Source organism: Tympanuchus pallidicinctus, unplaced genomic scaffold, assembly GCF_026119805.1.
Source record: "Tympanuchus pallidicinctus isolate F22 unplaced genomic scaffold, pur_lepc_1.0 scaffold28, whole genome shotgun sequence".
Taxonomy (NCBI): Eukaryota; Metazoa; Chordata; class Aves; order Galliformes; family Phasianidae; genus Tympanuchus; species Tympanuchus pallidicinctus.
Genome location: NW_026294745.1, coordinates 5,864,619 through 5,881,458, shown reverse-complemented (window position 1 = coordinate 5,881,458; position 16,840 = coordinate 5,864,619). Strand labels below are relative to the sequence as shown.

Sequence of the window (16,840 nt, the reverse complement as noted above, 5' to 3'; positions counted from 1 at the left end):
GTCTTTCCCAGCCAGCTCCTGTTGATCTCTGGTTCTGAAGCCAGGACCATTTACCTTCCCAGTTAAGCACTGACTACGGGTACCATAGCAGAAGTGCCTCCCTAAGGAAGCAGCAGCAGCCTCCCCCTTACTTTCCTAGGCATGACTTATTCTTATGTCAGCTATTCATGTGATTGCACACTGCCTGTAGTCTTTAAACATGCAGGACAATTTCTTTTGCAGAATAAAACCTAGGCATTTTCTATAGCTTATCTGCCTAAATGTGACAGTGAAATTCATGCATGTAGACACACGCACACATCTCTTGCTCCCTGGTTTTGTTATTCTTTTGATTAAGTTGTACTTGTTCCTCTCTCGTCAAGGTCTGTGTAGGCTTCATTATTTTTATCTGTTTTGGCTGCCTTCTGATAGTGTTGCTATGCTAGGAAAAAATCCTCTAAATGGTTTGTTCAAATCTGGTTCGATTTAGCAAAAATGAGAAATGAATTATCTGCCTGCGTGGAATTAGCAGTATGAAAACCACAGCAGACTCCTTGGAACGGGCACTGTGTGTGTGAGGGATGGCGGGCTGAGCTGGGCATCCAGGGAGGTGCTCTGTGCCAGTCAGAGCTGAGGCTGTGGGGATGTTGTAGGGTTGGGTGGATGCTGAAATAGGTTTTGTAGCAAAACAGAGCCTGCTTTGGAACCCCCAAACTAAGGACTGCAGCAACATAAGAATCAGAGTGAAAGCAAACGAGAGATAATTTGAAGATAAGGTGAATGGTGTTTCCTCCTGTATGTCTCTATCAGATGGAACAAAATGTGCGGACAGGTGGCTTGTTTATCCAGGAGGAAGATCCAGGAAGGAAGAATGGAAGCCTGATGAAAGAAACACATAGTCAAAATTCCAGGTCTCTGTATACCCATAAAATATTATGTGTTTAATCAAATCCTTGTGGAAGAGGTCTCTGTGTCAGTGGCATCTTTCACCTAGCATTCGGCCGCTCACTTGATGGCTTAAAAAAACATCAAGTCTCTGTTATTTCTTTCAAGAGAAGAAATCTGCAGTGATCCCAACCTTCTGGTGAAAGTCTCAGTCCCAGGGAGGACCGTGGCAAAATTCCCGTTCGCTTCAGAGGGAGCAGGATCCTTCCCAAGATCAGTGAAGGATTAAACAAAAAAAAATCAACTACTAAAATATGCACCTCAATTAGCAAAGAATGTGGCCTGATTAGTAAAGTGTATGAAATTTCAGCTATTAGATTCTACGGCCCCCATCAACAAAGCACACTGCACAATTGGCAATGTATCCAGAATCTCAACGACCGTCCCAGGCTCCTGCCAGGCCAACCAAGCATGCAGCTGAATCAGGGAATTATGCAACTGGAGCAGCAAAATATGCACTTCTGACTGGGGAGGGAAGGGCATGCAGACACTCAAGTGTTGAAAGCCGACAAACAGTAGGTTTGAGGACGTTTGTGGTCAACCTCTGCCTTAAGAAAAGTGAAGGCAAAAGAGATACGTTTGATGAAATCTCTCTGAACAATCGCTGGGCTGGAAAAGTCCATCCCTCTGCCAGCTCAGTGCTGATGGCAGCAGCCCTGCTCCTGCCCGGATGCGCTACACATCTGGTTCATATCCCAGCTGCCAGGTGTAGGGGTTGTTTCATGGCACGTGAGCAGGGTTTGTAACTCCAGGTAGGTTTTACTTCATAGGTCTCTACAGAACACTGTGTTTCTGTCCCAAGAATCTGAACCAGTCAAGACAAATAAGGGACCTTCAAAGAATCTGAAAGTTTTGTTGGCAAGAAGCTCGTTGTCTATTAATCTCATCACTGTTTGTAAAAGTACTCTGTGCTTTCAGAGAAGAAAAGTGATAGGTCTTTCCTATTTTCCTTAGACCTTGATGAATTGCTGTAGCTTCTTCCTATTGCGTTTACAGCATACCTTGGCAGCGAGGTACTGCAAGCAGGGCCTGGAGTTCAGGCAGTGTGGGAAGCAGTTCTGTCCTGATGTCCTGAAGCAGGGGAGTCGTTTCTCCCCACCTCGTGCCTGTGTGCTTAAAAGCAAAAATCCACAGCTGCAGTACCTGGTCCTCATCCTCAGAAGATATTCTTGCTTTACATGATTGCTTTTGTTTGATACAGAAGAGCTGTAGGTTGTCCTGTTTCGATAAAGACACGGTTTCAGGATTTCTATAAACTGCTTTTTTTTAAATATAACTTTATTTCTGGAAGTAAACTGCATTGCATCACCTGTGCGCAAGGAAGCTGTGAGAACTGCTTTGTTTTACTGCACTGTTCATAGAAGTCTGAAACATTACTCAAGTCTAAGAAATTTGTTTCTTTCTCCCCTGCCCCCATTTAAATTTTCTTTTTTAATCCACTGCCATCACTACATGAAACTGGCTTGCGCTGAACTTATTTACCAAATTTCTGTCTTATTTCCAGGTCAGTTCAATGAATGATTCCATTTAGTTCTTTTTTCCTGTTTCAACTATTTCCTACTGAGTCCAGAGCAGTGCCCTTAACACATAATTGATTTGGGTCACTGAACCTTAATTTTTCATGCGTGTTCCTTTGCGTCCTGCCACTGGTCTGACTGGTATGTCAGTTAGAAAAATGCAGGCGGATTTCTCCTGGAGGCTAAAGTTCATGTGGAGTTTCTGGCAAAATAAGATCCTGGAGTTTGTATCCCTGCAACTGGGCAATCATTCGTAACTTTTTTTAATTCTCTGTCTGGCCAGAATGCTGTAAATCTGGCTCTCTTGTTAACTTCACGCTAAGCAGCAATAATGTCCGCAATGTTTCAGTCCTGAATATCCTAATTACTGAAACACTGAAGAAACTGAGAGAAGAGAAGATGGATGAGGCTGGCCTCGAGTCCGGCACAGCACATGGGGCTCTCTCTTTGTGTGGCTGAACCACGGTTCTCTTGTTTGCTGGGGCTGGCGATGGGGGATGCCATCGAGGTAAGAGAGGAAAGCCAGTGGCAGAGGACTTCTGGAGGGGTGTGGGTAACATTTGTGCTGAAGAAGGTGAAAGAGTGCTGCTGCTCTAGAGATGCTGGCAATCCCTGAGATGAAAAAACTAAATCATTTTTGTTTCTTTAATATCTAAGTAGCTTGAAGCAAACAAGCCTGTTGTACTGGTTTAAAAAGACCCAGCAAACAATCTTTCCTGCAGTAACCAGCAAACAATTACCCTCCTTCTTCATTTGCTTCTTTGAGTACAGGAATGATGGTGGAATGTTCTTCCTACTTCCTCTTCTTAAAGAATGCGTGGTGTGTTTGGTACCAGAGCTGCTACTCAGCAGCAGCAGAGCTAGAGAAATGGCACGTCTGGCACAGCAGCTCTGCCCTCCCATCACGTTGTTATTACTGGGTCAGTTTAGATATCTGCGCTGATATTTCAGGTCCATCAATATTAAACAATCCATAACCAGCCTGATGGCTAGACATGGATGACTGTATCAGCTGTGTTTAAGACATTTTAGGTCATTCCTTGGGAACGAGGAACACTAAATGTAAAATAGAATCCTCCTGTAGAAACCCATGGCAGGAGGAGGGCGGGGTGGGATGGGGCACTACAGACTCCTGCATTAATACATGGAACGATTATCCAGCAGCCAAGAGAAGTCCTTGGACTTGATGTAAGGATATGGTAATTCCTCACACAGCTCTCGGCAGCACTTGGTGTTACACTTCACTTCAAACAGTCTTGCTCCTGTCATTACCAAGGAAAAGGAGGTCTTAATTTTGAGAGAAGAAAAGGTTAATTTGACTTCATTTCCATTTGAAAATTCCTGAGGCCCTACTCAGACCCACAGAACTCATCTTGGACTTCAGGAGGATTTAAATCAGGCCATAAGTACTGCTGATTTGGATTAGTAATGATGTGCACTGAGGACAACATCTGTATTTCGAGCTGGGAGGAGTCCTTTCATGGCAAAAAAGTTGGTAATAGTTTTACAGCACCTTTCATCACAGCATTTCAGTTTCACAAATATCTAATTACAGAAACTATTAAATTATATGAAATTCTTGGTCCTGGGGGAGTACAGACAGCACCATTACGCTTCGGTATAAGCAGGGGTGGGTGGTGTTCAAAGTGGGTAAAACAAAAGCAAATTTGCCACATGCAAGCCATAACCTGCTGTGCTATCTCAGTTTCATCCACTATTTTACTCTCATTTCTTTATACTGGCAGCCAGGTTGTAACATCAAACTACCTCAACAAAATGGGCTGGTAAGAGCCTCCAGTCAGAACTGCTGTCAGGCCTGAAGAAGGGACTTGTGGAATTTCACTGGCCTTCTTACTAATCCATTTCCATTGTGCTTCTGTTTCATGATTCTGGTAAGTGGTAGCAGGACTACTAACAAGGGTCGAGTGTCAGGATGCCAATAAGGAAAGCTTCCTGAATACAAGAGATCTGGGATAAAATGCCTCTGAAATTCCAACCTAATCCAAATCCAAGAAAGACAATTGCTCAGCCTTTCCAAAGTGGTGTGCCTGCTGGACACCCAACCCATTCATTCTGCTTAAATCCAGCTCTGTCCTGGTCTTGGGTAGTTAGTAAGTACATGACTGGAACGACTATTTATGGTTTTATTAAAGTTTTGTTTTGTTGTTTGTTTGTTGATTTTTTTTTCTAATTTTGATTTGAAATATGGAGCCTCTGCTGTTAGAACTGAGGCTTGAAGACCAATCTGCCCGTTTCCTTGTCTTCCTGCCTCATTACAGATCCGTATGTGTGGGCATTTCAGGTGAATCTCAGACTTCACAGTTTGAATACAAGGGCCCCAAGGAGTTCCTCATAAAGGCTAACTTTAAATGCGAGCTCAGTAGGCTGAATGCTTTGATTTGCCTCTAAAATCAACCGTAACTTATTCCAGGTTTCCTGGTTGAAACTTGAATGGGGAAGAAGAAAGGATGTCTGCGAAGCAGATTTGTTTGGAAAAATAAACTGCTCCCTGGTTGGGACCCTATAACAACAAACCCAGTGCTCAGTTTTCCCTCTGGCTGCAGTATTTGTGATACTTTTCCCTGTGTTCTCCTACACCCTCCCTGCTGTGCCCTCACGGTCTCCTCTTATGAGTAGGCAGTAAAGTAAAATTTACAAGCATCCTGCTTCTGAGATCCTGGCAAACAAGGGCTCTTGGAAATTTCCCTTCACAGAGCTCACAAGAGGAGACTAATCCTGAACCAGTGAGGTGGAGAAAGGCGCTGCTGTTTGCATACCATCCAAAACAGAGTGTGTGTTTGGACCATAACAGAGCTCGGAACGGCCGGTCCTCTTGGTAGCAATGGCTCATTCGGAAACTTAATTAAAAATATCTTTTTTACTCTAAGTTTTTGCATCAAAGAGGGAAGGGATTTTTTTTGCTTTGTTAGTTTTGTAAAGATCACTACTCAAGTCTTCTGCACAAGCCTCCTTGCCTGCACTGAGTGAAGAAGTGGCCTGACTTCCACAGAGTTTCAGCTTGCTAGTGATGATCCCAAATATTAGCAGGTTTTAGCTTTCCCATCTGGACTGTTTCCTTCTCTGTATGTTTGTACAATAGGCTTCCATCATATGGAACATCAGAAGTGTCTGGATGAAAAAGTAGGGTCATGCAGCTGGAAATCCAAGCACAAACAGCTCTCTCTTGCAAAGCCAGTTTACAAGTATCTGTGGTTTTTGTTGGCTTTTTAAAGATCAAAATTTGTTTGCTGGGAAGTGACCAGCAGAACTTGCTTGAGATTGCTTTCCAGTTTCTTCTTCTCCTGTTTTTGGTACTCCCAGAACAAAAGAAAGCATTTTTGAGCACCTAAGCTGCATGTGGATTTCATTATTCAAATCTCTCCCGAGTATCTGGGAGGTTTTTATGTGTCTATAAAGCTTATTTGGGAACACAGTTTCACAGATTCCTGTGAGCATACATAACTTGCTGAATGGACTTTTTTACTGAACTCTGCAAGCAATCTTTTACTGCAGTGCTATAGCTTTTGTTTTGTTTCGTATTTTGTCTGGTTACCAAGCAGTTCAGACATAATCTGAGCATGTTTTCTACTCTTTAATTTGAGCTGCTTTGGCCCGTTCAGCTTATAGAAAATGAAAACCAGATTGATCTTCTGGAAACTCCTCTGCCACCCCTACCCGCTCCCACCAGCCCTGTCATTCACTGTTGATTTTTCCTGCGGTGTGTCGTGTACACTTTGTTCATGAGAACTTGCTCTATAAGAAAAAAAGTCCTCTGCTGACCTATTAAAGCCCTGAAGCAAAAGGCCATAGCATCTTGAACTCTTCATTACAAGCCTTACTTTTATTTATGATGGTCCCCACCATATTCATGATTATTTGCCTGAGGAGACGCTGTAAATGATTCCTTTGTTTCTTTTTCTAAAGCTTTACATTTGTTTGTATGTTTGAATGAGAGTATTTTCTGGAGACAAAGAGGAACACAGCTTTGTATGGATGCTGGATCTTATTTGATATGGCATCTCACATCTGTATGGCAGGAAATCCATTTGTCTGTGGAGTGTCCAGTCACAAGAGTTAGATCTCCCAGCCCCCAGGGATTAGCCTGGAAAGTCTTACATGACAAAGCTGGCTGCTGATGCAAGGCCTAGCACTGGATGTTATCTCACCTGTGTCACCTGCTTCCTTAGCCACAAACGCCAATGTCACGACTGGAAGTGGGAAAACAGTGATCAGACTGCTCTCACAGGATTTCATGTGTGTTTGTTGCATGAACGCACAGCAGTAAATGTGTGAGGTACTGATGACGAATTTCTACCTGATTCACTTCACAAGTTCCACTTCACAAGTGTAATTGTTGCCCCCAAGGAAAGATTGCCCATTCAAGCAGGTCTTTCCAAGCAACTGGATTTGCATGTTCTAAATAGATTTTTCAAACAATTTCACAGAAGAGTAGTCCGAGTGTCTTCTGTTTCAGATGGGGATGAGAAGCACATGAATGCTGCAGTGTGGGTCTGCAGTGGGGAATGAAGGAGACTTCAGAAAAAGACCTGTCATTTTGTCTCAAGTAAGAACACCTGGATGTAAGAGTTCCAACAAAAACAAGGAATCAGAAGCATTCTGTGCCTTGACCCCGGCCCCTTTCACAGGACTCAGAGCATTTCTTTCTGTAGTTCATGTTCCTAACAATGTTTTATCTGTTTATGGGTGTTTCTCCACCTCAGCATCCGGCAAGCACTGAGTGAATGCTGGGTACTCCTATGCAGTAACTTTAACTTAATGCCAAGTCCAGGAAATAAAAAACCCACGAAAACAACACCTGTCATCATAAGAACTTCCAGCCTCAAAAAAGATGAAGCAAAATATAGAATGAGATAAGGAGAGAGAGCTTTGCTTAGCCAGACTTACATGGCTATAACTTGCAAGACCTCTTGTAGGTGAATCCAATACAATCTTTAATTAAAGGTCTAGAATGGGAGAACTAGCGCTTCAGCATATTCATGATGTTGAGAAAAAGAGCAAGAGTTGATTTTATTGCGTTCTCCATATCCAGACAACTTTCACCTGGGAAGCTTTAGATAATTCTGCCCTGTACATAACTACATGCAGGTTGGCATCTTGGGCGCAATGAGGAGAAACTGCTTCAGCTTCTCACCTGGCAACCTCTCAAAAGAAGAAGAGCATCAGCTTTTCTGTGGTTGCTCTGAAGGCAAGTACAAAATGTCAGTTACAATGTATGCACAGACTGTGTATGCTGCTGCTCATGCTATGGAAAGCTGTACTGTTCCATGGGTGATTGTTCAGGAAACAGCCCCTGTTTTTATCTCTGGGAACAAGCATTTTTTTGTGAGCAGCAAAAGGCATTGCATCTCCGGAGTCAAATGAGGTCTGTTGTTCTCCACAGAAACTGGAATGCATCGCTGTGTCTGGTGGTTGCCTGAGTGCCCATGTTTGTTGGTTGGTTCTTTTTTTGTGATTTTCCTTTCTCCCACCTCCCAGTCTCAGAGAGGCTCAAGTAGGAAGGATGGTGACCTCATGGCGCAGTTATGCAATCTGTCGGAGGCCAGGTATCAAAATACGCTGCAGCTGTGAAGTCGGGACCTTACTGTGCTGAGGGCCTGGGCCTCCTGGCTCTAATGAGATCGCTGACCTTCTCCTGCCACTTACTCTGCAGCTGCTTTGACTCACAGACATTTGTTGTGGCAATGGCTTGCCTAGCAGTTCTGCACTGTGCTGCAGGAGAAGCTGCATCCCCAGGCAGGTGCTGAGAGCTGGCTGCTGACACCTGCCAGCAGGTGAGGATACCCCAGCCCCATCACGCTTTCGGTTCTGACAGAGCCTACCTGCCTTTCTCCAAGATTACACAAACATTTGCAACCTCGCCGACTTCTTTTCCACAAAGCCAAGAGAATGTGAAATAAAGCAGCACCTTCCCAGCAGGCTTTTTCAGATTTTCAGGGCTCAGCTGCAGCAAACTCACATATGGGAGGAATAAGAGAAAACAGCATGCCTACAGTGGGAGGCACAGTTGGGCCTCCAGCTCCTGAAGCCTTGTTCAGACATTGCATTCTTTGCTCTAATTGCAGCACCGCATTCCTGCTTTGCTCCTCTGCTCCAGTGGCAATACTTTTCTTTCCCTCACCTCCTGCACCTTCAGGCTTTTACAGTCCCCTTCCCTTCCTACCTGCGCATTGGTTCTTTTCAAATGTCCTGTGAACCAGTAAGAACAATAGAAAATGTGGTGATAGGCATGAAAACAGGGCCCTGCAAAACCGGCTGATGTGTGCCAAGTAGGAATGTAAGACAAGATGGGTTCTTTCCTGGAAATGGGATTTGCAGAGTGGAAATGTCACATCCATAATCACATCCATGTGGTGGAACTGCTGCTACCCACTACTGAAATAACAGAGCATCTGTTAAAAAATGTAGCCTTGGTTTTGCTTAAATCCTGCAGGTTGTGCTCATTTCAATAAATCCTGGACCCTTGTTTGAAAACATAAGGATGGCTGCTTTGATTCTGTAATTGAATTCAAAGCAAATGTGTGTTCGGTGTGGTTTCAGGGTCCTACTCTCAAGTCCTGTACAGTGCTCGTTGCTGTAAGCTTCCCCAGGGCACAGGGCAAGAACGCTGGCTGGAGGTGCTGCTGTATGGATTTGTGTTGGGATGGGGAGGGAAAGGAGACCCCTCAGCAGAGGGAATACTCTCCAAATTAAGAATTCTTTAGAGGATCAGTCTGAAAAAAAATCATAGTTAAGAACTGGAAAAAGGTCCCTGGAAACCTCTCCTTAATTCTAAGCAAGCTGTTTGCAGTTTTTGTCAGTCCCATGTCCTGACCTTCCACCACCAGACATTCTACTTTCAAGCATCCAAAGATGCTTGAGGAATTTCCGTAGTACAGAATGGGATTCTCCTTTTGCTGCTGCCTCATGCTTTGAGGAGCAAAGGCAATTTAGTGGAGAGGACAGCAATTTCAAGGCATTTCCACAAATTCTTATGCTGCCAAGTGAAAAAATAGATTAGATTTGCTGCTGCTGTATCTAGTTCATTCTAATGAAAGAAAATAAACCTTTCATGAAGAGGTGACCTGAAAATGCAAAATTAAGTAGAGTGCTAATTTTATAAAGCCTCTGATTAACTTTCTCTTCCAGCTGGAAAAAAAAAATCTCAACCAACTTTGATCTCTGGATCAGTCAGCTAGCGAAGTAAATGTGGTCACTTAAACCAACAGACTGGAGTTTTGTATCTTACTCTTGGGATTGTCTTTCCTTAGATCCTGTATTTGATGAGCATCCAAAACGCTCAGACTGCTGTAACTTGGAAACACTGTGAGAGCAGAACTTGGGCCTTCTGCTGGGAACCACAAGAATTGTATTTCTGGTAGTTTGCAGCTATTTCCAGCCACGTCAGCAAGTAAAGGCTTGTCTATATTTTGCTTCCTCCCTTAAGCTCGAAGAAGGGAACGGCCACTTCCCCTCCTTCCCTCTTTATTTCTTTTTTCTTTCTAAAGTCTGAAGTTCAGCATTTTCTTCCTGCTGTGCCAAAAGGTCAGGTCGCTTGGTGTTACATCCCACGTGGGGGGCTCTGTTCAGTCACCCCAGTGAGTCCCAGTGATATTTAACTCAAAATGAACCTCCTGTGTTTGGAGGGGGAAGTAACCGAGATTCCTCACCTCCCTCTGCACGTTACAGGCACTTGCAGAGATTGGTGGATCCAGGGTTTTAAAGAGGTCCCTGGGGCAGAATAAAATGTGAAGGAGCTGGTGAAGTAGTGCTAAAGTGTTGCCAGCTCTTTGAAAGAAACACACATGTGTGTGCATGTGTGGACATAAGATGTATTTAATTTTGGAGGCTGAGGGATCCTAAATAAAGCTTGCCGGCTTTCCACTCCACTGATACACGGTGAGTTCAGATGGCTAAATTTAGTCACCCAGACTGAACAATCTTGGATTCTAAGACCAATCCATCTCTGTCCAAAGCTAATTGCATATCTCTATGGTTGCTGTAGAGTCAGCTGGAGGCTGACAAGATAAGGCTTCTGTAGAAGGGCCATATGCTTCCTGGAGTCCTGTTTTGGCACCAAGTGGCCGCAGGGGATTGGCTTTTTGAAACAAAGCAAAAAATCTACCTGGAGGAGTTCTCTTTTTGCTACCTCCCCAGTAATCAAAATCAAAAAGTATCATTTATTTAGTGGACGCATTTTGCAAGAAAAGATGAAACATAAAAGGCTCTTTTGGTCATAAGCACAGGATCGTAACCAAACGTTCTGACTCAAGAGTGATGCCTAAGGTCTGCATAAACAGCTTCTATCCCCATCTTCTCTCATTACACTAATATTAAATCTTTCTAGTGCACCCTTTAAGCAAAGACCAAAAAGCCCTTTAACTTGGATAAGGAGATAATCACATCTGTTCCTGAAAACACTAATAAATGCAGCAGCTTTTAAACTTTCAGTCAGCTTGAGATGTAGCTGATTATTCCTTCTCTGGCATTTCTAAAGAGAAGTGGAAGTGACATTTTTAAGTCTGCCTAAAACTGGAAATACATGTGAGAAATGCACAGAAATCGAGACGTGCATAATGCATGAATGAGAGAGAAGTAGGTTATGATCTTTGCACATCTTTTCCCTGCGTGCCTGCAACTGGGTGTCCCTGTTAAGTATGGGGGTTGGCCCCTGAGAATGTCTTGGAAATGGAGTGGCTCTACTGTATGCCTCCAGCTTGCTCTGCTGAGGCTTTCACTCTGGCTCTGCATGCACAGTAAGACAGCTTGATATTCCTTGGGTGACTACGCTGTAAAAGAAAACAAACTACATTGGGCAGCACCCAAGGCAGAGAATCAGAGATTGTGCCGGCAGAGGAATGACAAACATCAAAACAGGATGTCCTCCTTTCTCTTCTTTGAAACAAACACTTCAAAAGAAAAATGCCTTTGGGACTGTGCATGGGATACAGGCAGGACAGCAACCTCCAGGGTGCTGCAAACAGCAATTCCTCATGCCAGCATTAACATGAATGAAGGTCAGTACTGCAGTATCAGTACTGCATTCTTTGGGCTGCAGCAAAAGCTATGAACACAAATAGTCTGAGGGTTTCCCTAGCCAGCACATTCCATCACTTTGTCTCCTCTTCAACAGGGCTTCCATCTTTACAAGACAAACCACACACCATGACACCTCCTCTTACCAACTACATGCAACACCTTCCCTCCAGCCTCCCATCTCATGCTAGAAGCAATCCATTTTTGGAGGCAGTCCAGACAAGCCTAAAAACTCAGCCCTGCCTGCTTCCAGTGACTGGGCGAGACCAATACCCACGACTCCTGAAGACTCCTGTGGGCCACCTGCCATGTACATGGCCCCTGCTGCCTGGTGAACACCCAGCCTTTCCTCATACCTTGCAATTTCCTATAGATAGTCACTGTATTTCACATCTCAGTACAGTAGTAATTCCCAATCCCACTCCTTTGTGTGCTTGGAAACTGCAACCCTTGCTGCCTTCCAAAAGCACCGTGCTTCTGAAGAGATCCCTTCTGAGCCCACAGAATTTTGCTGTGCCTCTCATCAACACTCTCAAGGAGTTGTCTTATTAGCAGACTAAAAAAAAAAGAAAAAATAAATAAATCTCCACCCTACTCATAATTGGCCTAATTGGTGTAAAAACTGTTGTTTATAAAAAAACAAACAACAACCTATAATTTGCAAAGTCTAAAACGTGCCAAATTGTTTGCATGCCTCTGTCAAAAGCCTGTGAATATACCACTTGCTGTGGAAGGGAACATCTGCATCTAATTGATGAAATTCAGCCTGCAAAATGGATGATGTAAATGAACTAAGCAGTGTTGTCAGTCATTCAGTTCTGGATTAGAAATTTATCAGAAATCTTTTTTTCCCCACCCTCAGATCTATGCTGCATTTCCTGTGCCTTGGGTGTTTTTTCCCTGTTGTCTGAGCAAATCTTGAATGTTTTCAGTCTCATGGGCCATAGCAAATGAACGGTTGCCCTGCAGCCATGATCTGTCAGATGTATTTCTGGATGCACACGTTGCACAATTCCCAATCCCCACCTGTGGGCATGGCTACCTGTTGGGTTTCAGCGAAATATTGCAGTGGCTGGCAGCCACGTGACTTGTGGGGAGCAAGAGGCCTTTGACCCTGGACCTGAGGCTCCTGAGGTGCATGCAGAATCTGCACAGTATTTTGCTCCAAGTGGTGACAGATTCAGGTGGAAGCGAAGCCAGGAAAGTGCACCTCACTTGAGAATAGGGCTGAGAAATGGATAGGAAGGCACTTACCCATTCAGTGTGAGAGCTGCTGAGCTGGCGGCTGCTGCTTTTAGACATTAGCAGAGTTCTGGTAGGAGAGGTGGGGCTGCAAACACCTCCAACTGCCTTCTTGGTATCTGAAAAAAGAGAACCCAATCAGTCGGCATGTTCCTCCAAACAAAACCTCAGCCTCAATGAGCGCTAACTGAGGAAGTTTGGGCCCACACAAAATCCTCCTACAGACAGCAGAGGTATCCTTCAGCAGCAACAGTTCTGGTGCACGTTCTGCCTCCGAAACTGGATGCTTCTTTTAAATGGAAAGTTAGGTATTGCATGCGGCATCCTATTACACCAGTATCTTGCTTATGAGTGAGCTCAAGAGACTGCCATGAAATGAAGACAATCTGCATGGACAGCCCAGGACAGAGGGACCTCACAGGGAAACTGTGTCACAGAGTAACCTTCTCCCTAAGGGAAGAAGGGTTCAGTCACTGGGAACCAGCTCCTTATCAACAGCATTTACAAAGCGACAACAAATGCATCCATAATTCAGATGGAAAAGTGAAAGTTAGGATCTGTATCCTCCTAAACTGACAATGTTTTCCTCTGGATTTCTATCTGAATAAACTGATTTAGACTCGAATAATACTAACAACATATTACCTCCTGGAGAGAATAGCACACAGGTTAGCCATTTTTGCATTACTGCACAGCACCAATGATTAGACAAAAAACCTGAGCAGCTGTGCATGGCTTCTTTTTCACTTGAAACTTCAAGCCATGGTCCAGGTGTCTTAAATGAGAAACCTGCAGTTCATTCCCCTATAATTAGCTCAACCTGTGATTTAAGAGGCACTTTTAAAAATCGAAGATCGAATTTCAACCTGGAGTACAGAAAACAATTTCTATTTCACCACTGTTTTGGTCCTTTCCTATTGCTGCCCTGCCACCCCCCCTGAAATCGCTCTGAATATGAAAAGCACCTGTTGGAAAACAAAGCTAATGCCTTGCAGAGCACCCAGCCTTTTTCGGTTTGTTTTTATTTAGGGGCTTTTAACATTTGGGTTGTTTTTTTTTCTTCTTTCCATTTCAACATGAGACGGGGAGGGACCGGGAGAAAAAAAAAAGCAATCTGGAGTATTTTGATCTTTGTGGCTTTATATGGACTTCATAAGCTTTGTTTGTTCTACTGCCAAGCTTTCTTTGTGTTTAAATAGATAACAGACTGAGACAATGAATCCAACAACAATAATAAAGAATAAAAACAACCCCCAAGCATTCCCTTTCTTTTCCAATTTATGATAGTAAACACGTGCTCCCAGACAAGGCTCATGACCTCAGCACTTGTGACTTATTTGTTCTCCTTTTCGAAAGCTGTTGCCCCAGGCACAGACAGGGCTCTGCACCCCGCACGTTTATGGAAAGCATCTTGAAAAAGGGCTCCGGGAGCTTACTTCTGGGAAAGGTTGTTGTGAATATGATGTGTGAAAACAGCCTCGCCTACCTTTAAAGAAGCAGAATGGTTGGCAGTGCACCCGTTTCTTCCTTTTTGGGAGACTGTGAAGGCTATTTATAGAGCAAGAAGAAATGAATTTCAAACGGAACTGTCACTGTTATGCAAAATGCTTGCAGATTGCTGGCCTACCAGTGTGATCGGGTATCTGCTGGCACTATTTCCAGAGCCTTTGCATTTCAAGAGAAAATGTACCCAGTCAAAACCGCCTGTATTACTGAAGTAAATAAGTCTCTGAAACCAAGATAAGTTGTTTAGATGATTCATGGATAATCATCAGTGCGAGGGCCTTGTTGCACTTAAAAGAGTGGTTTTGTAATGAGAATAACATAGAATTCAAGATGCTGTAGTGACACAGTTTTTCTTCAGCTTAAGGTTTTTATCACACTACAAGCTGTTTAGGATGACACATTTGTGCAGCAAAGAGTTGTGTGTCAACAACAAATGTATTCAGGATTCAGTAACCTGGGAACGTGCATCAGCCAAAAGCAGAAAGGGATGCTATTATAATTGAAACAGGGATAGAAAATGAACACTGTGTGAATTGCTCATCTGGATTATATTTCCTCAGAAGCTGTGTGCTCAGTACGCGCTCTCACAGTCTGAGACTGGTTGTCCGTATTAGAGATTAAGGCTCTGAATGTGCAAGCAGAAGATAGCCTCAGGAACTCAGAATTCATGAAGCCTGTAGAAGTCTACACCAGTCACTAAAGGGAAGGGGTAGGATCTTCTGTAGGTCCAGCATGCTGCGTCCTGTATGTTGTCTCTGGCAAGAAGTAAGTGTATTTGTTTTATTTGCCAGGTCTATTATTCCTGTGGCGCGGTGGTGGAGTCAATGGAAAGAGGCCTGATTTTATCACCAGGATTTCCAAACAACTACTACCCGGGGACACACTGCGTTTGGCAGTTCTTCATTCCCATAAGAATGCATCTCATCTTGGAAATTTTTGACTTTGACATTTTTGAGAGCTCAAGTGAAACTCCAACCCCCTGGGATGGCTTTCCAGCTGCTGCGATAACAGGAAATAAGGACGTGACTCCTCCCGAGGAAAACCTGGACTTTGTTCTCCAGACTACAGAATCCTCTCTTCAGAGCTGGACGTCCAAGGCAGCTCAGAATCTGAGCGGTGCAGGAGATCAGTCAGAAGGACTTCCTGGCCACCTGGACGAACTTCCAGGAGCAGCCTCAAAGAAAGGTGAAGCCAAACAGACGTCCGAAGGAAACCGGCCAAAACAGATGAAGGAACGCAAAGCGATTATGGAGACTCAAACAGAAGAACAGCCATTACCTGATTCCGATGGCGCCAGAACACAGAGGCAAAACGTTAGCGGCCAAGAAACAAAAGAAGGTTGGAAAGGCAATATTTTGTTTGCCCACCTAGCTGCTAGTGAGAGAGATGAAAGTCTGGGAGAGAGCTGGACGCTTCCCACAACAATACTGCCAGTGGAAATCTCCAGCCAGCAGCCGGCAGTGGATGTCTGTCCCCACGACGTACTGTATGTTTCAGATCTCATCACGTTTTCCTCTCGTTTCTGTGGACCAAATTCACCTTTAAACAGGACCATGGTCTTTGGTTCGTCTCTGGAAATGGTTGAGGTTATCATGGAACTCATTACCACCACCAACCGGGGCAGAGGTTTCGCAATGCTCTTTGAGTACAAGAACATCACAGAACCCAGCACCATGGATGCTGTGAGGCAGGAGAGAATGGAAAACGTACTGATGCTGGCAATTTTAACAGGGACTGTCTTCTTTGTACTTGCTTTGCTCTCTGCCCTCTGCGTAGCTTGCAGGTAAGATGATGGATGTCTGAGCCTCTGAGGCATGTGATATTATCTGTACAGGACAGGAAAACCAGAAAGCAAATGCACATTTTCTTTGCCCTGCTAATGCTTGCTGTCCTTTTGGTGCAGTAGTGCATGGATGTAGAGGAAACTAAAGCCAGTTTCTATTCCTGCCCTATGCCTACAGTTTTCTTTCCCAGTTCTACAGCTCTGGTACCTCTTATTTACTTTTTTCTTTTATTCTTTTTTTTTCTTCCTTTTTGTTCCCCTGCAGAAATACCTGAAGGGTGAGGTCTTTCTTGGTTCTTACTTGCTTTCAATACTTGTTTCTCAGTTTTGGGCCCATAGTGGCCAATGGACAAATGCAGGGCGGAGAGCACGCTTCCCCACATCTCCCAGGCAGGCCGAGCTGACAGTCCCTGCGTCTTCTCACTTCGAATCTAACCATCACTAATGCTCTGCAGAAAAATAAGTAACTTACAATACTGCCGCTTGGAATTAAGATGCAGTTACCTCGTGTTTCCCCATCTGAAGCGAGTTTTATCCAAGAGGTTGTAACAGATGTTTTAATTCTCATGCACTCACAAGGTGAGCACGTACCTGCAGAGCCCGCTCCCTGCCTGGGAAAGTGCTGTGCTATCCGTGCCTGTCCCCAGATGTCATCTGAAAGGACTGGGCCCAGGGGCTGACCTAACTGAACTGCTACAACCAGCCAGTGACAAAAGCATTCCTCTCCACTCAATTGCTTTTATTTGTTTTCTCCCAATGTGTCTATCAGGAAAAAGCTTCTCCACACCCCAGCTTATGTTTGCTGTTTTCTCGGTAACTCTTATGAAAACATTAT

At 44.1% G+C, this 16,840-nt stretch overlaps 1 protein-coding gene and 1 long non-coding RNA gene across 3 annotated transcripts in view; one reads left to right on the top strand and one right to left on the bottom strand.

Annotated features, from left to right (window-relative positions):
- Positions 1-16,840, top strand: part of LOC128084639 (uncharacterized) — a 30,331-nt gene that overhangs the window by 1,522 nt on the left and 11,969 nt on the right. For both annotated transcript variants that reach the window (XM_052690921.1, XM_052690920.1), the window contains exon 2: positions 15,014-16,005. In XM_052690921.1, the coding sequence (XP_052546881.1) occupies positions 15,014-16,005 (992 nt within the window). The remainder of the gene's footprint in view (positions 1-15,013; positions 16,006-16,840) is intronic.
- On the bottom strand, positions 411-15,018 carry LOC128084641 (uncharacterized). The gene is made up of 4 exons (XR_008208637.1): positions 14,203-15,018; positions 12,729-12,835; positions 1,926-2,142; positions 411-858 (listed from the first exon to the last, which is right to left on the bottom strand). It is a non-coding gene; the product is annotated as an uncharacterized LOC128084641 (long non-coding RNA).